The 23,628-nt window shown below is 40.2% G+C and overlaps 1 protein-coding gene across 1 annotated transcript; it reads right to left on the bottom strand.

The window, feature by feature from the left end:
- Positions 1–17,042: 17,042 nt before the first annotated feature.
- LOC126163153 (116 kDa U5 small nuclear ribonucleoprotein component) lies at positions 17,043–20,784 on the bottom strand. Its single transcript, XM_049920083.1, has one exon. The coding sequence runs from the start codon at positions 20,637–20,639 to the stop codon at positions 17,724–17,726; it is 2,916 nt and encodes a 971-aa protein (XP_049776040.1). The 5' UTR covers positions 20,640–20,784; the 3' UTR covers positions 17,043–17,723.
- Between the last annotated feature and the right edge of the window lie 2,844 nt (positions 20,785–23,628).

The raw sequence follows: 23,628 nt of genomic DNA, 5'->3' as shown, positions 1-23,628 counted from the left end.
CTAACAATGGTCTACACAGCGTCTCAATTCAAAGCAAAGGAATCAAATTTTCTGTCCCTGCCCTTTCCAAGCAGGTAGCACTGATACAATGTCTAAAATAGTCTTTTCCAATTTTTAAGATCTTACCTTTGCTTGTAGCTTTCCTAACCAAATGCAACTTCATAAATTCAGAGAAAACATCTACAATGACAAAAATGTAACAGTAGCCAACTTTTCTTTTTCACAGGGGTCCATAAAAATTGACAGCAATTAAATCCAAAGGTTTTCTGGAATAATGTTTTGCATTTCACCTTGCCATGTCCTATTACTTACCTTGACTCCCTGACATTTACTGGAAGCTGGCACCTCTTTCCTTACCTTTTTAATCGTATTATAAACATAGATATTTTCCTGTAATTTTTGCATCCGTTTGTGAATACCGCAATGACCATAGCTCTCATGTATGTATTTAATTAACCTTTCTTCTTCTTCCTCTGGCCAACATAATTTCCAGTTATCAGATTCCACATCTGTTCTTCAAAAAAGTTACCCTTAAATGTGTTGTTATTCTTGTTCAGTTTCTCACACTTATTTTTACCTAAACAGCTTTCACTAGTCTCCAGTTTGGATCATGGTTCTGAATTTTCCTGATTTTGTTGAACATGCCCCTAACAATTTCTTCATCATGTACACCTTTCATATACCTCATTTTGAATTCTTTTTCTTTGTCTTGGTCAAAAGCGTCATTGATTTTTCCTAATGGCAACAACATTGTCAAATCTTTCAATGTTTATTACCCATAGTCAAATTGTTGTAAGTACATTTGCTACCTAGTGAGCTGACTGTGGTTAAGTCTGCACTCCTGAAGCTAGCTTAATGTTTTGTCATCTGACTATACTTTTACCTTGTGTCCATGCAGATAAGTTCCAAACTTTGTGAATGCCCAATGTATTACCGACAATCTTTTTTTCAGTGACTGTGTAAGATTTTTCGTGTTTTAGAAGTATCCTGCTTGCATGTGAAATTGTACAGTGTACAATTCCTCCATCAACTTCCTTTTCCTGAAATAATTCTGTCAGTGTGTAAACAAAATGATAAGCTAAAATTAGGTTTTGTAACAAGTTCTTGTTGTTTCTTTCTTTCTTAGTTTTCTCAAAAGCATGTTGACATTCTTTATGCATTCCTAAACAGTGTTCTTTTTAAGCAAATTGCAAAGTGCATTTAAACTTTGTCTATTTATGAATTTTCTGTAAACACCACATAAGCCACAAAAAGACTTCAGTTTTTTCTGTTGTGTGGGTTTGGAAACCCTGAAATAGTGTTAGTTTCCTTTGGATCTGCCAAAATTAATGATTTCCTTCTTTCAGTGTCATTTCACCTCTAAGTTTTTCACATACCTATCTCAAACATTCAATATTTTACCCCCAATTTTGCCTGTTTTCCCAAATGTCATCCACATTAATCATTAATTTGTACATATATGTTCCTGCACCCAAGTTCCCCTGTCCTATGCTCTAATGCATTCTGCTACAGATGAGTTCAAACCAAAAGGTACTAAAAAATACTGGAACATCTTCCACCATAAAGAAAAGCAGTATGGGCTAGTTTCAGGACTCTGTTGCTAATTGAACCTGACGAAAACCTGATGTTAAATCTGAACTTGACAGGTCAGATTTTTCTGGGTGATCTGTTTCTCTGTACAAAAATGTATTCAAATGCCAAGAAGCCAAAACTGACCTCACTGCTCCATCCTTCTTTGACATAACCACAAGTGGATTACTGTATGGACTAATACTTCTTCCAATAATAGCACACATTTCAATTTTTTGTAACTCCTTTTCAACTGCAATTTGTGTAGCTATAGTTACCCCATACGGGTTTATGAAAAATGGTTGATACAACTCTAGTTGTAAAATACATTGCTATTCTTTAACTCTCCCTGGAATATTGTTTAAAACATCATGGTATTCCCACAATAAGAATTTCTATTCACATTTTTGTTTGTTAGCAAGTCCTCTTGTTTCAGAATTTTTTGGATCTACAAGTTTTTTGCATTCTGATTCATCTGTGTTTAATCCTGGTATATCTTTGTCTACAAGTTTTCCTTCTAATTGCTTGCCAGAGATATAAATCTAGCATTCCAAAGCTAATTACTATCAAAGTTTGATATTTTGCATTCACAGAAAATTATAAGTGATTAATAGTTTATGTTACAAATATATTTTCAAATTCAAAATTGTTAAGGCTTTCGTGGCCACTTGTTGACAAACTGCCTATTGGCTTCTGTCTCGGGTTCTTCGGCCGACGTTCATCTAATGATTTTTCTGACGTTTCGCCAGCACGAGTGGCTGGCATTGTCAAAGCTTCACCCTCCATTGCCGGTGGTGAACTGGAGCCGAGCTCGCGGGCGCAGACTATATGTACCTGGCGCGACAATGTCCAAGGCCTTCTCTGCGGTCATTTCCGGTGTGGTTCTCCTCTTGCTACCTGCGACAGTCGTTTGCTGCAGTACGGGAAGCCAGGATCCGTTTACCTTAAGGCTTTCCTCTTTCTTTCAGAATGAGATTTTCACTCTGCAGCGGAGTGTGCGCTGATATGAAACTTTCTGGCAGATTAAAACTGTGTGCCCGACCGAGACTCGAACTCGGGACCTTTGCCTTTCGCGGGCAAGTGCTCTACCAACTGAGCTACCGAAGCACGACTCACGCCCGGTACTCACAGCTTTACTTCTGCCAGTACCTCATCTCCTACCTTCCAAACTTTACAGAAGCTCTCCTGCGAACCTTGCAGAACTAGCACTCCTGAAAGAAAGGATACTGCGGAGACATGGCTTAGCCACAGCCTGGGGGATGTTTCCAAGAATGAGATTTTCACTCTGCAGCGGAGTGTGCGCTGATATGAAACTTCCTGGCAGATTAAAACTGTGTGCCCGACCGAGACTCGAACTCGGGACCTTTGCCTTTCGCGGGCAAGTGCTCTACCAACTGAGCTACCGAAGCACGACTCACGCCCGGTACTCACAGCTTTACTTCTGCCAGTACCTCGTCTCCTACCTTCCAAACTTTACAGACGCTCTCCTGCGAACCTTGCAGAACTAGCACTCCTGAAAGAAAGGATAATGTGGAGACATGGCTTAGCCACAGCCTGGGGGATGTTTCCAGAATGAGATTTTCACTCTGCAGCAGAGTGTGTGCTGATATGAAACTTCCTGGCAGATTAAAACTGTGTGCCCGACCGAGACTCGAACTCGGGACCTTTGCCTTTCGCGGGCAAGTGCTCTACCAACTGAGCTACCGAAGCACGACTCACGCCCGGTACTCACAGCTTTACTTCTGCCAGTACCTCGTCTCCTACCTTCCAAACTTTACAGACGCTCTCCTGCGAACCTTGCAGAACTAGCACTCCTGAAAGAAAGGATAAAGTGGAGACATGGCTTAGCCACAGCCTGGGGGATGTTTCCAGAATGAGATTTTCACTCTGCAGCAGAGTGTGTGCTGATATGAAACTTCCTGGCAGATTAAAACTGTGTGCCCGACCGAGACTCGAACTCGGGACCTTTGCCTTTCGCGGGCAAGTGCTCTACCAACTGAGCTACCGAAGCACGACTCACGCCCGGTACTCACAGCTTTACTTCTGCCAGTACCTCGTCTCCTACCTTCCAAACTTTACAGAAGCTCTCCTGCGAACCTTGCAGAACTAGCACTCCTGAAAGAAAGGATAATGCGGAGACATGGCTTAGCCACAGCTTGGGGGATGTTTCCAGAATGAGATTTTCACTCTGCAGTGGAGTGTGCGCTGATATGAAACTTCCTGGCAGATTAAAACTGTGTGCCCGACCGAGACTCGAACTCGGGACCTTTGCCTTTCGCGGGCAAGTGCTCTACCAACTGAGCTACCGAAGCACGACTCACGCCCGGTACTCACAGCTTTACTTCTGCCAGTACCTCGTCTCCTACCTTCCAAACTTTACAGAAGCTCTCCTGCGAACCTTGCAGAACTAGCACTCCTGAAAGAAAGGATACTGCGGAGACATGGCAAGTCTCTCTGTGTTGTATGTATTCGCTCATGATGAAAAGCTCGTTCCATGCTGTGGTAGATACGATGTGCTTGGGCGGTGGTGAATAGGCGCTTACATCTCAAGAACTTCAGTGTAGCACATTCATCTCGGTACCGTGACAGAAAGGCGAGAGAGGACATCAGTCGCGCTTTCTTCTCCCGTTGTTGGTCAAGGCGTGGGTACAATCTGCAAATCTCCTCCCCGTAGAGGCGTAATACAAAATTGTTGAGGCTTTCGTGGCCACTTGTTAGCAAACTGCCTATTGGCTTCTGTCTCGGGTTCTATGGCCGACGTTCATCTAATGATTTTTCTGACGTTTCGCCAGCATGAGTGGCTGGCATTGTCAAAGCTTCACCCTCCATTGCCGGTGGTGAACTGGAGCCGAGCTCGTGGGCGCAGACTATGTGTACCTGACGTGCCAACGTCCGAGGGCTTCTCTGTGGTCATTTCCGGTGTGGTTCTCCTCTTGCTACCTGCGACGGTCGTTCGCTGCAGGTTTGTCAACAAGTGGCCACAATAACTCATGACTGCTAATTTAGAGAATAATGGGTGACTAGTAGAAGTTGACCTTGGGGAACATCAATTTGTATTTTGGAGAACTTCCTCTGTATGAAAGAAAATGTTGTAATGTGGTATCTTATCTCACACAAGATACTATGTTTTAAAAATATTCGTTTATGATCTGTGTATGATGTGGTGATGTGATGAGAACAACATTTTTCAACATAGCAGCCACTGTACTTCCTCCTTTTCTTTCAGAAAAGCAAATAAAACTAAGTACAACATCCTAAGGCAGCTCCATGATGAAGGATGCTCCTTCCATCTGTGTCAATACAGAAGAGTTTCCTTATCCCTAGCCAGATCCCAGTCCCATATAGTGTTCCTGCGTTGTTGCTTCACTCATGGAATTCCCCCTAATGGCCTTACCATCAAATTACCCACCCCTGGCTGCCACCCCTCCATCCACAATGCCCTTCACCTGTTCAGATTCCACAAATCCCTAGCCCTTACAAACATAGTCCTGCAAAACCATTATCAACCAAGCCCAAACCTCCTTGCAGTACCTTCTCTGATCCGCAAAATTCTCCTTCTATGCAATCACAAATTCCTGGAACCCATAACACACATTGAAACTCGTGCCCTGCAGGAACTTGAGCAACATGCACAATGCCACCTCAAAAAGCTCCCCATCCTGCTCATTTCCCACTCCCGCCTTGGAGTACCACTGTCTACCTACCTCTGCAAGAACCTCGAAACCTCCACCACTTCCCCTCAGAGCAGACAAACCCTGTCTCACAGACCTACTACACATATCCAACCCTCCAAAACTCCCTCCTGCCACCACACAGAATCCAGAACCTGAACACACCTGTGACCCAGTCATGAACCTTTCCTCCAGAAGCCCTAGCCCCACTGAAATAACAGTCCTTTCCAAGGGCCTCACCTTTTGCCCCATTCCCAAATTCAATCATGCAGGACTTTTTAAATGCCATCTCTCCTTCTCTCTGTCCCTACAATGGAAACACTTTTTCGCCACCAACCCTACCAATCAGACTGAACCAAAGACCAATATTGAACTTGCCTAACACAGTTCACTCCTCCATCCAACCGTGATCTACCCCCACAGCCCCTAACCACCCCATGTTAACTTTCCAGAACTTCTTAACCTCAAATCTTGCCTCACCCTCATTCCAAAAATTCCTCAACATGCAAACTAACCTTACATCCGCAGAAAGAACCGCAGTCCACCATCTAAAAACTGATCCCGACCTTAGAATCCTACCTGCAGACAAAGGCTCCACCACTGTTGTTTTGAACCACAAGGATTACCTGGCAGAAGGACTCCACCAGCTGTCAGACACTTCCACCTACAAACCTTACCACAGTGACCCCATTTCAGTAATCCAGCAGGATCTCCCGTCACTACTCAAATCCTTAGGCCCATCCCAGAACCTCTCCTCAGAGTCCATCTCTCTACTACCCCTACCACTCCCCACACTCCTATCTTCTGCATGCTTCCTAAGATCCATAAACCTAACCACCCAAGACCTCCCATTGTGGTCAGTTACTGTGCCCCCACTGAGAGAATCTCTGCTCTCATAGACCAACACCTTCAACCTGTTACCCAGAACGTACCCTCCTATATAAAAGATACTAACCATTTCCTGCACTGACTCTGCACAGTTCCTGTCCCTTTACCACACGGTGCCTTGCCCATCACTATTGATGCCACCTCCCTGTACACTAACACTCCTAATGCCCATTGCCTTACTGCTATTGAACACTACATTTCCCAACGCCCAACGGATTCCAAACGAACAACCTCCTTCCTAGTCCCCATGACCAACTATATCCTGACCCACAATTACTTTTCCTTTGAAGTCATTACCTACAAACAAGTCCGGGGTAAGGCTATGGGCACCTGCATGGCACCATCATATGCCAACCTATTCATGGGCCAGCTAGAGGAATCCTTCCTAAAAACCCAGAATCCTAAACTCCTCACCTGGTTCAGATTCATTGATGTCATCTTTGCTATTTGGATCGAAGGTGAGGACACCCTACCCACATTCCTCCAGAACCTCAACAACTTCTCCCCCATTTGCTTCACCTGGTCCTACTCAACCCAGCAAGCCACCTTCCTAGTTGTTGACCTCCACTTCAAAGAAGGCTACAACAGTACCTCCGTCCATATCAAACCTACTAACCACCAGCAATACTTCCACTTCAACAGCTGCCACCCATTCCATACTAAGAAGTCTCTTCCGTACATCGCAGCTACCTGTGGTTGTTGCATCTGCAGTGACAAGCAGTCCCTCTTGAAATATTCTGAGGGTCTCATTGAAGCCTTCATTGACCGTAATTATCGTACCAACCTTGCGCAAAAACAAATCTCCCGGGCCTTATCTTTCCAGTCTCCCACCATCTCCCTAAGTCCCACCATACAGCCACAGAGGAGCATTCCCCTCGTAACTCAGTACCACCCAGAACTGGAGCAACTGAATTACACTCTCCACCAGGGTTTCAATTATCTCTTGTTGTGCCCTGAAATGAGAAATGTCCTGCCCACTATCCTTCCCATCACCCCCACCATGGTATTCCGCCGTCCACTGAACCTACACAATATACTCACCCATCCTTACACAGTACCTGCTCCCAATCCCTTACCTCATGCCTCACACCCCTGTAATAGACCTAGATGCAAGACCTGTCCCATAATCCTCCCACCACCACCTACTCGGTCCAGTCACTAACCTCACCTACCCCATCAAAGGCAGGGCTACCTGTGAAACCAGTCATGTGGTCTACAAGCTAAGCTGCAACCACTGTGCTGCATTCTATGTAGGCATGACGACCAACAAGCTGTCTTTCCGCGTGAATGGCCACAGTTTGGCGGTGGCCAACAAGTGGACCACCTTGTTGCTGAACATGCTGCCAAACAGATATCCCTCATTTCAATGACTGCTTCACAGCCTGTGCCATATGAATCCTTCTGACCAACATCAGCTTTCTGGCCTCAACTTTCATTAGTCACTGTCCTCACCTATCCAGCCGCTTCCCTGTGCCCATTGCAGTACTACACAGCCATCATTCCACCACCTCACCCAGTCTTTTTATTTCTCTCCTTTTCCACTACTTCCCTCACCTCCTTCCCCACCTCTCCCCTGCCCTTTGTCTAATCTGCAGCACTTCACTGTCCGCCATCCCCACCATACTATGCCTCCCTCTACCCGCGCCAGCCTCCTCCTTACCCCCACCCAGTCACCACTCCCATCATGCACTGGTGCTGCTGCCTACAGTGTGGTTTCAGTTGCCTGAGACTGCACTCGTGTGTGTGAGTTGCATTTGTGTAAGTGTGTGCATGTATGTGTGTCTACTGTTCACAAAGGGCTTAATGGCCTTAATGTGAGAGTCTTTTTGTTCTGCCTATCTGTGACTCAGCATCACTGCTATATGGTAACAACTTTCCTTCTCATAATAATGTTATAAAAATTCAATCTAGATTCAAATTAAAGAGAGGTTGTGACCATTTTCATTAGATCTTTAGAAAACATGGATGCAATTTATAATACCAGACCTCAAACATATGTTTAGTTTCAGCAGGACATGTCAGCAGTCTTACATATATGCCAAGGATCAGAGTAGATGAAGAAAGGGCATGCCTCTTTCATAACTGGCGTATAGGGCAAACTCAGGACCAAAAGCAAAGTAATACCAAAACTTTGTGGCTCAGTCTGGTGGTTCAGTGCCCATAACCTATGAAACAAATTTCTTGTTCTGGTCTACTACTGGGGTACCAAAATAAACTGATTGATGTTCAGCTTGTCTGGACAATGAGTATGATCATGGGAAAGATCAAATCTACTTCATCTCAGTGATCCTCCATACTATCGAGAATTAACACACTAGATGACTGAAGAACAGACGCCCTCATGTGTGGAAAGCTGCATCTTTCAGCCCATCAAGCCCGACTACCACTCATATGAGACATGCTCAGATCTGGAAAACCACTTGTCAGGTAAACAGAAACTCTCACCAGGAACCGATGTACCTCATGAAAACAATGGGGCACCCAGTCGGATATGTTTGCTAAATGTCATGTACAGGAGGAACTCCTCTATCACAGACAGAATTACTGTGCAATGACAGAACAGAATCTAAACTTCTCACATAAAGGCACAGAGTCTCTTCATAACTAGGGCTTTGTTAAGACACCTTGGTGCACCCCAACAAATGATCAATCCTATTGTGAAAGAGTAATCTGTGAGTGTAACAAGGGGAACTGAATGACCTTTTGGAAGTTACACCAGTCGTTCTGACCTGGAATTTTGTTAGTTAGATAAAAAGTTATAAGTATTTGAAAAGTTTGTTTACTCTTTGTTGTTTGTATGCTATGTACCAGTCTTTTACAATTCTCTGTTTCGTTTTTGAAATGTGTCATGTCTAAAATTCCTTTTTTACTGTAATATTCATATTTCCATTTATGCCATATAACAAATAAACACACAAGAGATGCACAGCTATAGCCATAAAATGAAATCCTTGTTGTGAATTTATAAACAAGATAAAAAAACCATATAGTGGAGATACTGAGTTGTGATAGGCTCAATAAAAAGACTGTCACAAATACGTTTTTTGCCAACAAGACCTTTGTCTAAAATACATGACAGACAGACACACACACACACACACATGACTGCAGTGTCTGAAGCTGAAGCCAGCGTGGCTTCAGGTGCCAGAGACTGCACTCATCTGTGTGTGAGTTGAGAGTTGCATTAGTGAGTGTATATGTCTCTCTGTCATGTGTTTTAAACAAAGGCCTTGTTGGCCAAAAGCTTATTTGTGACAGTCTTTTTGTTGAGCCTATAATGGCTCAGGATCTTGGCTATATGGTGAGTGCCAACTTTCCTTTTCATAATATTGTTATGTTGCACACATTGTAAAAGAGTGACCATTATAATGACTATTGAATTGCAGTGCACACCATGCCTGGAGGGAATTGTATGTTGCATTTATAAACTCTCTGTTAATGTCCAATCATGCTTGTTGTTAACTTGCTGGTTGTCATATGCTCTGCCACTTACAATGTGAGCAATCTGGATTCTTCATCCCAATACAAGTTCCTCAGAACTTTGCAGATGAGAACTTGCTCTACAATACATCTTTGGTTCCTATCACCCCACCTAACTGTAACTTATGTATAATTCCCCAGTCTTCTCCTCACAGTTTTATTTACTTCCCTTGTCTTTCCTTTTCATTGATATTTTCACTCACATCTGATTTGGATTCACGAATCCCTGGCACTTCGAAGATTTCTGATGTCCCACTTAAAACAAACATCTTTCCCCCTTACTCTGTCTGGTTTAAGTCTCCCTTGATTGGACGTTCTGGGTGACTTTTTCTGCATCTGTAACTGTTTGTTTTTATCTGTACCAATCCAGACTTATTTATAGAAAACCATCTTCAACATATGTATGACACAAGAAACAAAGATAATTTCATGTTGCCATCTTATAGCCTAACCTCCACTTCCAGACTCCTCAATACATGGCCATGAAAATTTATAATAAATTAAAAACGATAAACCTTTCACGTGGAACTAGGTTTAATGAAGATAAAACTATGTACCAGTCTATTGCAAAAACATTGTTATTGACCAATGAAATTTTTAAATGATGATGAAAATTACTTTGTAGAGTAATGAAACAGATTTGTAATAATCTTTGTAATTTAAGATTGAATTTTTTGACACATTGTATGTATTACTGTTATATTAATGATATGAATATAATAGAGGGAAACATTCCACGTGGGAAAAATATATTTAAAAAGAAAGATGATGAGACTTACCAAACAAAAGCGCTGGCAGGTCGATAGACACACAAACAAACACAAACATACACACAAAATTCTAGCTTTCGCAACCAACGGTTGCCTCGTCAGGAAAGAGGGAAGGAGAAGGAAAGACAAAAGGATATGGGTTTTAAGGGAGAGGGTAAGGAGTCACTCCAATCCCGGGAGCGGAAAGACTTACCTTAGGGGGAAAAAAGGACAGGTATACACTCGCACACACACACATATCCATCCGCATATACACATACACAAGCAGACATTTGTAAAAACTCTTTGCCTTTAAAAATGTCTGCTTGTGTATGTGTATATGCGGATGGATATGTGTGTGTGTGCGAGTGTATACCTGTCCTTTTTTCCCCCTAAGGTAAGTCTTTCCGCTCCCGGGATTGGAATGACTCCTTACCCTCTCCCTTAAAACCATATCCTTTTGTCTTTCCTTCTCCTTCCCTCTTTCCTGACGAGGCAACCGTTGGTTGCGAAAGCTAGAATTTTGTGTGTATGTTTGTGTTTGTTTGTGTGTCTATCGACCTGCCAGCGCTTTTGTTTGGTAAGTCTCATCATCTTTCTTTTTAAATATATTACTGTTATATTATTTATATTGATTAGTCTCCTGTACTTTAAATCAATTATGTATGTATGTATGTGTGTCATGGGACAGTAGAATTCTGATTCTACCAAAGAAGCCACATGCTCTTCAACCATTTCCTCTCTCCTAGTTGGAGCCCCAATTTTCAAAACGTAGAATTTTATGCCTTTGTACGCATTTCCATTTACTGCCACTTAGTGGCAGATTCTGTCCATCTATTTCATGCACTAGTTTAGCACAGTGGATCACCTTTTTAGTTATCATACTCTGTGAAATCTATAATCAATTTCATGACATCAGTGCAGGCAGCTGAACAATATCATTTTTTAAAACTGATTAGACCTGCGGTTTGTTTATCTTGTTTCGCGAACACTACTTTTTACTCTGCAAAATAATGTTATTTCCATGTTCTAATTAATCACAGAAAATTGTCTTTACTATTTTCCCCACAATCTCTGTTTTCTGTGGCATAAAACAAATCATCACCTTAAACTTTTATTGAGTAACATGGACCATGAGAACAAACTTTTTCCACAGAAACTAGAGTAGACCTAGCATTTTAATAGACCATGGGAAAGCTGAAGGGCTGAAATGAGGTAAGATCAAAGCCTGTGACTATGGTTTCATTACACAATACACTCTGCTGCACAGCACACAATTAATTCCAAGCATTGTGTAAATAATTTTTTTTTAGCTACAGACAAAATGTAAGAGACTGAGTAAAATGGGAACAAGACTTGGGGAGCTTGCAACAGAAAACTGTTTTCTTAATTTTCATTAAAGGTGCTTTCATCTCAAATCATGCAAGTCATGTCAACTCGTGGTCATGAATTTCTCTAAAAAAAATATGTATTAGACCTCTATATAATAAGTGTTAAGAAATGAAGTATTTTTGTTTTAGTTTAATTTTTGTAAATGGTACGGCCCTTTGAAAAATGTATATTTAGTAACTCTTACAATAGTAGAGAACAAAAAAGTAAACTAGTAAACCAAAAGTGCCGGAGGCCTGGCAGATGTTTTGTGTTAAAGCTCCCTCTTAGTGTGTTGAAATTTAGTTGACACCTGCACACTTCTAGGCTTCCTTTAACTTACAAATTTAAGACAAAAATATGAAATTTAAGTTAAGTTTTCCACTTAAAACATTTTGTTTATCTTTTCTGTCATATTACCAGATACTTCTGATGTAATTATTAACAGTATCTTCTCTGCTCCATCTTCCTGTATTATGTAAATATTCATTGCCAAAAATATAAAAGATTGAATTTTTACAAGTTTTTATGAATTATTTATTTGAAAACCCCCATCTGAACACTTTTGAGAATCACAGAAAATATTGTTTGGTTAATGTGTTAGCAGCTAGTGTAAACACAGTGGGCAATATTTTTCTGTGTTAAGTGTTAAAAATTTTGCAACCTTATGCATATTTCACATCACTGAATTTCTAGTATAAAATATGCATGTTGGCAACACTGTTTCAAATGCTCTTCTGTTTATAACAAACAAGTGGGAATTTGCACATAAACCATTCTGCATGAAGTTTTGTGTTTGGTCGGAAATTTTTGTTAGATACATGTCAATGAAGAAATACAGTAGTGAAATGTGTGGACTATGAAAAAAGACACAAGAAGGTGGTGTTTAATAAAAGTGAAAAACACTTCACAGTTGTTGGAAATATGTTGGAGGTATTGCAGAAATATCTTGGTCCTCAAGTAATGGTATTAGCATCACATCCCTTGTGCAGGAACTGCTACACTCACAAGGAGAAGAAATTTAGTGACAACTCACCAGAACGATCACCATCACCTGAATGTGAAACTAAAGAAGACACTGCAGATGTTTATATTCCTGGACGTGAAGTTGTTGATGCATTGAATGTTAGCATTTCTTCTGTAGCCCCCCTTAAACATCCGCCCGTGAAATGTAAGAAGCACAAGAAGAAAACAGTATGTAAAAAGAACAGTGCAAGTAATTGAAACAAGCTTTACTTAATCAATATCTTCAAAACTTTGTGAAGTGTATAATGTAGATGCACTTGGTGCCAAATCTGTAGACAGAGATATGTGCACAAAATGTGATGTGTGGTTTCGAAACCTGAATACTTCTATCTCAGCAGCCACCCATACTAAGAAGGTACGGTTAGTGACACTGATACCAGGTAACTACTCTAAGCACCAGATACAGAAATACATACCAACTTCCTCTAATGATTTGATTTCAAAAGCTTGTAAAATAAGGAACAAGAAAGGTATTTGGGAATGCCCAGATTCCTACTGTGGGCATCCATTGCCAGATGATATGCTTACTGTTGCTTTGGAATATTACATAAGTGATGGCAAAGGTAGCAGCAGGCAAAGTCCTAACCAGGCTGATATCTCTGTTAGTGAAAATGGAGAACAAGTTGAAAAGGTAAAAAGATATACGACAAGCTCAATAAGAGAAGAATATTTCCTAATGAAAAACGAGAACCCGAATTCAAAAACTGGTCTCACAAAATTCTACTGCTTACCATCAAAGTGGATGAAATGCCAGCCAGTGAAGGAAGTATGCACATGTATTTACTGCACTAATGTGAAACTTTTTTGTTCCACCATAAGCAATGTCACAGGAAAGAAATACACGGAGATGGACCCAATGCTTTTGGGTACAAGTCAAGAGCCGCAAGATAAATTTTGGTTGCAGGAGTGTGCATTGTGTCCTGGTGCTGAAGTGATGACTGTTGATGCATTACACTGCTTTCAGCTTTATGAGCTTGCTCAACACTGTAGTATAGGGATTAAGACCAAAAAATGGATTTTTTCAGCAATAGGTCACGGAGAAAGCGCACGTAAGAGGTCTCTGTAAACATCTTGCAACAAATCTCCAGCATGAAGCTGTTGATGCTATAAGGCATGCTACTGGATTTGTACACCACCAACATGAAACTCTTAATTCTAAAAGAAAGAGCATTAAGGGAATTCTAAAGAAAGAAAGAAAAGAAAAGAGAGAGAAGAGTGGTCTGTTACTGTGTGTGAAAGCAGAAACCACAGTATACTTTAGAAGACTTTGTAGTGAGCCATTTCATTTCTTGTGTGTGTGACAATCAGTGTTGAGTGAGACAGATAATAAGTGTCTCTGAACTGCAAGATATAACCGTCTCCTTTACAACTCCTCATAGTCCTGCTAATGCTTTCAAATGGCCATCATCAAAATCTGTGTGCAAATTCAGCTCAGCTATACAAGTTTAATGAGAAACAGATGGGAAAAAACAAACGAACTCTTTTCAACAGTGTAGTGTCGACTGTTACATTGCAGGCAATTTTAATTCATGGAAAGTCATGACAGAAGACAATAATAATTTGTGAATAATATCATGAAAAGAAAAATGGGTATAAATATTCTATGTCTCATTTTTGTTATAAAATTCTTTTGAAAAAATTATGAATTGTATTCCCACTCACTTATAATGCCGTAAAGTAATTATTTTGATCCAGAAATACAAGTTTTGCATGGCATTATTTAAAATGAGCAATAAATTTATATATTTAAGTGTCCATGATGTTTTGACCTTGAGAGAAGAGCTAGGTTCACATTTCTCACATTTTGTGCAGAGAAGCATTGCCCACTCTGATTGTACAGTCCCTAAGTACAATGACCAACTAACATACCATGAAATTTTTAGAAGGATGGAGTTTTGGAGAAAATAATTTCTAAATAATCAAAAAATTTCAAATTCTTTCATTTTTATGTACAAATATTTTGACAGTTTAAGAACTTCATGCACCTATGTCATAGTTGACAGTTTGCAGTCCTTACACTTTCTCATTTCTCAAGACAGCTGATCATTCCTCAAGACAGTTGACACCCTGTGACCATTCACATTTTCAAAACATAATTTTGAAATTCGAAAAATGTTACAAACTCTCATAGTTTATTTTCCAAAAATAGTGTCTATGTATTAATCATTTCTCACAGTTTTGGGAACAACGCATTTACTGAAAATAAATTCAGATCTCTTATCAGTTTTGGTTTCTTTATTACAATTTTTCCTTATTATGCCATTTTCATAAATACTCTAATTTAGAAAGATCTGTAGTGTTTTAACAAATAATCAGAAAATCAAAATATTTTAGTTTTGGAGAGGCAGAATGTGAAACTTCAACACACTTTTTTTTTTTCAGCAAACTTTGAAATAGCATTCACTCTTGACCTGTAAGATTTGAGATGGTATCGCCCTTAATAAATAGCTGAACACAGATGTGTCTCGTGCCTTTGTTTTGGGAACAGCAAATAATATGGTTACTGAGCTGATGTCATGCTTTAAGAACATAGGCAGCAACTATCTTCCACTCTTATTACAACAGTCTTAGCTGTCAATGTTAAAATAGTTAACCCTTTCACAGTTGATGGGAAATATTTGTCCCACTATAGTAACATGCAGTGTTGAGCACTGCGATATCTAGATCTCACATCTGTGTAGTGCTTAACACATAGCGAGCTGCTTTTGCAATTTGAAGAAAAATACTATGGACTATGAGTGGATATAAAGAAGGGGGCAGCATGTGCTCACAGTGTGTCTGTTTCACAAAAACCAGATCAAATCATCACTTCTCCAGTCAAAGAATGTCTGAAGTAACTAATTGCATTTTCTTGGCCATCACAGACATCGTTTTGAAACATTATTCCAAAACTCAGTAATTCTGCTGGTTTGTACATAATTTGTATGCAGTGGGAAGCTTCATAGAATGCAGAAAACGTTGGTGTGTGATACATCAAAGCCATCCTCAAATGTTACTTTGAAAACTTGTGTGTGACATTTCATTTTTTTAATTGTCAGGCGAATAAATGCATTTTGCTACACTTTGTTACACTTTTTTCCATAATCACCACTCTGATAGAATTGATCTAAAATTAGAAATTTAATTCTGAAAGTCCTACATTCACATGAAAACTTGGATCTAGTTAAGTTCCTGGGACACGTGTCCCATTACGCTAATTTTCAAAATGTGTAAGCTTAAAATTATTTTGGTAGTGAAAGTGTATTATTTATCATGAAACAAGGCAGTTTTCTACCCTATATTTTTGAAATAAGTCTCAAATAAAATTTAACCACGAACGGGTTAAAAGACAGTTCCAATCAAAATTATGAAATACTAACATGAAAAAATGAAATTTCAAAAGACTGACATGCAGCGTGATAAATGAATTCCAAGACAAACAGAAAAAAAGTCTGTTTTGCACATCTATAAAGTGTATCTGTATTCTTATTATTCAACTGGAAGTAATCATTGCCTTTATTCACTTTTGGTTTATATGGTGAAATGAATCATGTACCAACCAGTTATGGCTACAGGCAGTTCATAAACTAAGGATAACTGTACATCTCCAACATATACTTCAGTAGTTACAAAATAAATTTATTTGTATTGTGTAACCTCCTAACACAAGATTTAATGCCATGCCAAACAAGAACAACATGATACTGAAGTCTGTGAACTCCTGCATATGTTCATATACAATAATTCTCATTTTATTTTATTTAAATTATAAAGTAGTAAATGTACACAAAATCTTGTGTGTATTAATATCTAGGACAAGATGTAATTGTTGGGCTTCACTTTCCAATCTTTTATAAAGTAGGTAACTTAAAAGGAAATACAGACCTCGAAGAATAGATAATACAACAGTACACACTATCCTTTTGCATACATGCATTGTAGAATTACTCTGTGTTGCATGGAGCTATGTCAGTGTAATATCAGTAACTACACTTTTCTAGTGAGCTACTATACAAACTGTCTTGGCACAGCAGCTCCCTACAGTCACATCAAAACATAATGATGATGAGCAGCTACCTCAAACAAATGAGTAGTTATTACATCAACCTTGTTATGCCTCAGGCTGTTTACGCTGACAGTTACTTTCCTTGCACAAATCGTCAAATATTCAAATGTGAGATATTTTCCTCAAGAAATTCACTCTGAATGCATCATCAACCACAACTATATTTAAGTTACATAATATATGATCTTAATTATTCTACTGTGAGACGGGGGAAAAAAAAGAAATGATACAAATTAAAAGACTGAATCAGTGACAAATATTGTATGTAATACAAATGGTCATACAAAAAAGTATTTACAAAAAGTAACACAGAAATATTTACAATGTACTGGATAATCTGTTGTACAACAAACATCTTACACAGAATGCAACACTGCAAAGACTCTGAAACAGTGTAACAGAGAATATAAGACAATATCTAATATACAATGCTCAAGCTTCAAAGTGGAATAGCAATTTCTGATAGAAAAATAACTCATTTAGTGTGTGATAGTGTTGTATCCCTGCCCCTCAAACTCTTGACTGTGGTGAGAATATGATCTGTAGAGTGGCCCGAGGTCTACGTTAGGTAGGAAGATAAATTTGTTTGCAATGGTGAAATCATTACATCTGGACATGAAATAAGAATATTTTGAGATCAATATTCACTCCATATTAAATGCACTTTTCATTAAAGTTAACTAAATTAAGGTACAGTCAAACTACATAATAAACAAACGTCTGGTGTGTATTCTGATGATTACATCTTCTGGTAGCCTGCTATGAAAAATGCAATAAAAACCATATGTGTATATCTGTCTGTGTTGCTTACACACAATACATACAGAAATAACATTCTACATTTGATATCACACCTATTGTAACTTTATCACAGAAAGTCATATACAAATGAATGAAGAATAGAATAGTTAACACTCATGAACAAGCTTACAGTGGATAGTTCAACATGACATCTTGCCGTGCAAGTTCAAGCAACATAGGATCATCAAAAAATTTATTAATTGATACATCTTCACTCAAACCTTTACGACGACGTGTTTTTATCATGAACTCTCTTGCCAAATGTGTGGCAGGCTGTGGCTCCAAAGGACGTATGACAATACTTTTATCAAGGGGATCACCAGGAACAATCTGCCAGTGGTGAAAAACTGACAAACAAAATGCCTGCCCTTGTGTGTGCGTTCGAAGATCTGTCTCAAAGCCAAATGAATCAATAGCTGGTATAAATGCCTTTATTGTATACAAAGGGGACCCTGGAACAGGGGCATCCTGCGTAACATGTCCCCTGCGCTTTGCTAGTACTGTGTAAACTGCTGAGACACAGTCTGCAGGAGCCTGAACCTCTACAAAGAGATACGGCTCCATTAAACGAGGTGTTGCCATCAAAAAGGCTGAGTATGCCACCCTGCGCGCAGTAGGTATTATCTGCCCGCCACCACGGTGCAAGGGTTCTTGTGCGATAACTGCATCCAGAATTTTGAATTTAACATTACGAATAGGTTCTTCACACAACGGGCCCTCTCTAGTGCCCCACTGAAAACCTTGAACAATAGAATCCTTTACAGAATTTAAGAGGCCTTTGTCAACTTCTGATGGTAAAGTATCATCCACTAGAATGTTTGGACCAATTGGATCTGGCCCAAAAGCCCAAATAGATCGAGCAGCCAAAAGATCCCAGTCATATTTTGTCTGAAAAAACTCAGCTAATCTTCTCTTGTTCCATGAAATCTGAACCACTTCATTTTCTATATCTTCTGCCAACCCCTTTTCTAATGGTTCAGCAATCATAGTTATTTTATTCTTCTTGTTTGGAGTTTCAGCAAAGCATTTCAATGAAGAAGTCTCAACAACTGTCTCGCAAAATGCAACAACTGGGTCTGCAACTTTAATATCAATTTCAGAGTACATTTTTCGCAGGTCATGCATGACACAGTCAAGATACAATTCCCCAGTCCCCAGTACCACATGTTCACCTGACTCTTCAACTCTTGTTGTCAAAAGTGGATAAGATTTGTTAACTTTTCTTAATCCATCCAGCATTTTTGGTAGTTCAGAAGGATTTACAGGTTCGACAGCAATTTTGATCACTGACTGAGTATTGAACTTCAGTGGACGAAAGATGTAAACATCATCAGTGATACTGAGATCAGTAATTGTAGCTGTTTTGACAATAGGCTGGTCTATGCCTTCAATAAGCACCCAATTACCGGCTGGAATACGATTTAATTCCACTTTATATCTCGCCTCAAAGATCCACAAACGACCAATTGTTAGAATTCTTGAATCTTCCTCATCAGTAAGTGTGTAATTTTCTCCAAGAACACGTACTTCTTGCCCAGCCTGAAGAGTACCACTCATTACACGTGCCATAACCTGGAAAAATGTACAATCATCTGTAGGGTACATTTTTGTACTATACACCATTAAGTGTCCATCAGGATTACAACTGCACATGTCTTCTGCTAAACTTGTATCTAAAGGTCCTGTGTAGATATGCTTCACTTTAGCTGGAGCATTTTCTAATGGTGCAGGTATGTGCTCTACACACATTTCCACAAATCCACTGAAATCGCCCAGAAATCTATTACATATTAACCTCAAAAGAGGTCTAATGTTAATTTTCATCTCCTCTTTTGTAAGTCTAATGTTTAACTCGTCTAGTACATTTGGCAGGGTAGTATCAACATCACCAACAACTTGTGCAAATATTTTATAAAGTGGTTCCAGAATAAATTCAACAAAGCTACGTTGTGATGAATTATGAGGAGCTTTTTTGGTAAATCGTCTGCTTTTACTATTGAAATAAATGTCTCCCCACAAGCGACGGGCAAATTCTGTGATATTGACATTCGGGTAAGTCTGTGCATATATATTTGCGAAAGATTTCAGGGTAAAGCAGACAGAGTATTGTGAACTGGCAAAACAGACATTCCCTAAAATGGGAGAAACAACAACTGGATTTCCATCTTCACAGTACAAGGCCAGCAAACCATTTACTTCATCAACTATGTGGCGTAGTTTATAATATGCGTCCTGTGGAGGAAGTTTCAATTCAAGCATTAACCTATCTATCTTGTTAATACATACGGTTATTGCAAGTTTCTCTTGCACTGCGTGCTTTAAGAGGCGCTCTGTGTTGAGCATGACACCCTCGGCAGCGTCCACAAACAGCACCACACCATCACACAACCGCTGAGCGGCCGTCACTTCGTCCGAAAAGTTCACGTGCCCTGGCGTGTCATATACATTTACGAGATATGATTTATTCTTGATATTTGGAAGTACCAATGTTACGGGCATCGCTTTTATGCCTACGCCACGTTCTTGTTCTGTGAACAACGTGTCTGTATATCGCAAATTCTTTTCTTCGAGCGTTCTCATGCCTGGGTGTGTTTGCTGTATCAAACAATCAACAAATGTTGTTTTCCCATGATGCAAGTGTCCGATCAAAGCCACGTTTCTAATAAGGCTAGAAGTGTCCATTAAATCTGCCAGGAATTCCATGTTATACACTGTTTCTGGCAATTCCTGTTCCTTAAGCTGAAATTTCTTTTTCTTAATGGGAGCAATCAGAGGAGTATCGAGTGGCTGGTTGTCTTCTTCCTGCACAATTGTTTCTACATCCGGACCAAAGACTTCTAAAGCAGCCGGGTAGTACCGTTTATCTTCATGTAGAACAACAGCCATTGGAGCCTGGTCAATGTCGTCTTCCCTTTCATTGTCCATATCTTCATCGTACTCTTGGGCATCGTTCTGCTCTCCATAGCCTTCTTCTTCCTCTTCGTCAGACTCCAATTCAGGACCAATGTAATTCCCAAATTCATCGTACAGATCAGCATCCATTTTTTATTTTGTTACTAACAGAAGGCCATAAAAATCGAGAACAACGTTTACTAATAAACACACGTTCGTTTCCGTTTCCAATGTTTTACGGAACACTTCCTTCCCGGCACAACACACTTTCCACAAACAATATAATGTCCACAGATCCAAGCTGTTTACAAATAGCATCAAAGATCCTCACAAGAGATCGACGTCTTAAATAGACGATATCGACTTCAGAGGTGTCCGGCAGACGGTACGTCTCATTGTATCAGTTATTAAGATTTCTTTCATTGCAGTCATGTATGGATTACAGGAAGAATGATTTTGAATGCCTCTGTGTGTGCAGTATCTCTTCTGATCTTATCCTCACATTCCATAAGTGAGCGATACAATGCGTATAGACAACATCAGTTTGTCATCCTACAGAAAATTTGTGCTACAGTTATATTACGGTACCTGTAACAACAGAAAATAACTGAAAAAGATAAGTGACTTGTAGCATAGATGTTGATGTTAATTTATTTATTAATAACAGAATCACGTTCACGAATGATTTCATAAAGTATTTTTGGATTAGTCCTGTGTCGTATGAAAAATTATTAATGCCGATATGCAATAACATAGAGAAGAAAGTACGTTAATGAGTGATCAGTCGCTGTCGATGAGAGATTACTTATCCACTTTACAGCATGTGACGAGTCAGTGGTAGATCTAGGAATCCTCTGCAGGATAGAAAGGAACCTGAGGAGACTCATGGTGTTTTATCGATCCCCCATTCCAACAAGTTCGAGATGCTGCCTTCCAGTGAAACTGAGTCAGTGAAACACACTTCGCCTGTTTTGTAGAAACCTGCTTTTCCCTGTATCAAGAGAAGGTAGATGCAAAGGGGTAAGACCTAATAATCGTATACAGTTCAAACACACGGCAGATAATGGTACTCCTTATAGAAATGGCAGGAAGGGGCAAGAAGGAACACCAAGTGCACTCCGTCTGTATGCCTGGGGCGCCGTTCAACGTGCTGAAGAGGCTATTGCAGCATCTATTGAGGGAACATGGTACAGCCATCTGCAGATTGTTTTGCACGTTCGAACAAACTATGCCTTTCGTCTACCCTCCTAGATCATACTTGAATCATTCCATTGGCAGAGAAGGTTGAAGGCTAATTTACACTGGTCGTCACGATACCATCACGTTACAGCACCGTCAAGTCAAGGTATATTCACACTGGCCGTAACCGTAGGGCACAGAAAGTTAATTCAAGTCATGTGCTCTAAACTCGCATGGCTGTCCTCAACTGCCCATTTGCGGGAATTACGATCTTTGCAAAAAGTTAAAAGAGACTGCACATTATGGACACTCGCTTGCACTACCTGTCAACAAGCGAAGTCGGTCGTCACATGCAATTCCCACTAGACCACTTGACACTTCGATGAGGTCGATTTTGTCATAGTTTTTGGACGTTGTTGGCTCTTTACCGGATTCAGCAGGACAAAAATACATACTCTCCATGACTGAGCTTGTGACACGATGGGTTGAGGCGATACCAATGGCCGACATGACGGCGGAAGCCACAGACAGCTAGGGCATTTGTGCACACGTGGATCGCTCAGTTCGCTGCACACTCACGATAACGATGGACCAAAGACAACAGTGTGAAGTCTCGCTGTTCTCAGCATTATGCAACATGTGCGGCACTGACCACTGGCATATGATAGCTTACTACCCGCAGAGTAATGGTCTTGTCGAGAAGTGACACAGAACAATGAAAGCAGCGCTCATGTGTCACGGCGATGAATGGGCAGAAACACCCCCTTGGGTCTAGCTAGTGTTGCACTGCCAAAAGAAAGGAAACCCACAGCCATTACTGGAGCTACTACAAGTGGTATGGAGAAGAATTCAGCGCATTGCCATCTCATCACCATGGCCCCACACAGCACAGCCCACATTTGTCCATAAGATGTGGGCCCAGAAGCAATTCGTCATGCCATGTGACAACACAGTCTGACCTAGGCTTACATCCCCCTACAAGGGCCCATATCGAGTCATCAGCTGCAGTGACAATCATTTGAAGCCGGCAGGGATGCTGGAAGATCTCTACGATTCGACACCACTTTCATCATCAATGCCCATGTCGATGAAATGTGAACAACTGGCGTCACTCATGCAACAGCTGATGACAGTGGACAATGAAGCACCATCTCCCACCTCAGTACTCGGCCAACCATGACGCCTTCCGCAACACCTCAGGGATCACGAACTCACATAAGCAGTGTCAGTCATTCATCACAGTGATAGTGCCTCCACCTATGCTCCAGCCTTGACGAGGGGGCTTTGTGGGAACTCTGAACAATAATATCGCTGACAGACGATGTATATGCCATAGTTAGTACACTTTGTGCTTATGTGATGAATGGACGATATGTATTGTACTATGTGAAAATAAAACGGTGTGCATGGAAAGCAGTGCTACTGGTAAAGTTGTTGCAAGATTAGATAGCGAGAACTGCTGGGACCTAAGGATTGAAGACATGTGTACTGTCTTGCTTGTCTCTTGTTTCTTATTCTCCCACTCATAAATAATCTGACACAGTATTTTAATTGTGAGTTTTATTGAAGGGGGTTAGGACGCCAAAGCGGCCGACTTGGAACAGGAGAGGCACCACAGAACGTTTTAATTTCCACTAACCTGAATATTGGTATGAGGGTTTCCTTTACAAAATATACACATTTGAATTCTACAGATGGCACACTTAAGAATAAATAATGTGTCTTACAGATCCTTCAACATACATGTTTTGTATATCAAACTCTTCAGAAAGATGTGCGCTACAAAATGATCATATTTTTGAAAAATGGATTTTTTAAATTTTTGATGTCCTATCTCAAACGCTCGATGTGGGGAGGGGCACTATCAAGTTTTTGGCCCTGTTCAGAAACATTGTAGATCCAGGGCTGCAATATCCCATAGTCTATCATACCTTGCACATACTTGAAAATGCATACAAAA

This window comes from Schistocerca cancellata, chromosome 2, assembly GCF_023864275.1.
Source record: "Schistocerca cancellata isolate TAMUIC-IGC-003103 chromosome 2, iqSchCanc2.1, whole genome shotgun sequence".
NCBI lineage: Eukaryota > Metazoa > Arthropoda > Insecta > Orthoptera > Acrididae > Schistocerca > Schistocerca cancellata.
This window is presented reverse-complemented; position numbering and strand designations above follow the sequence as displayed.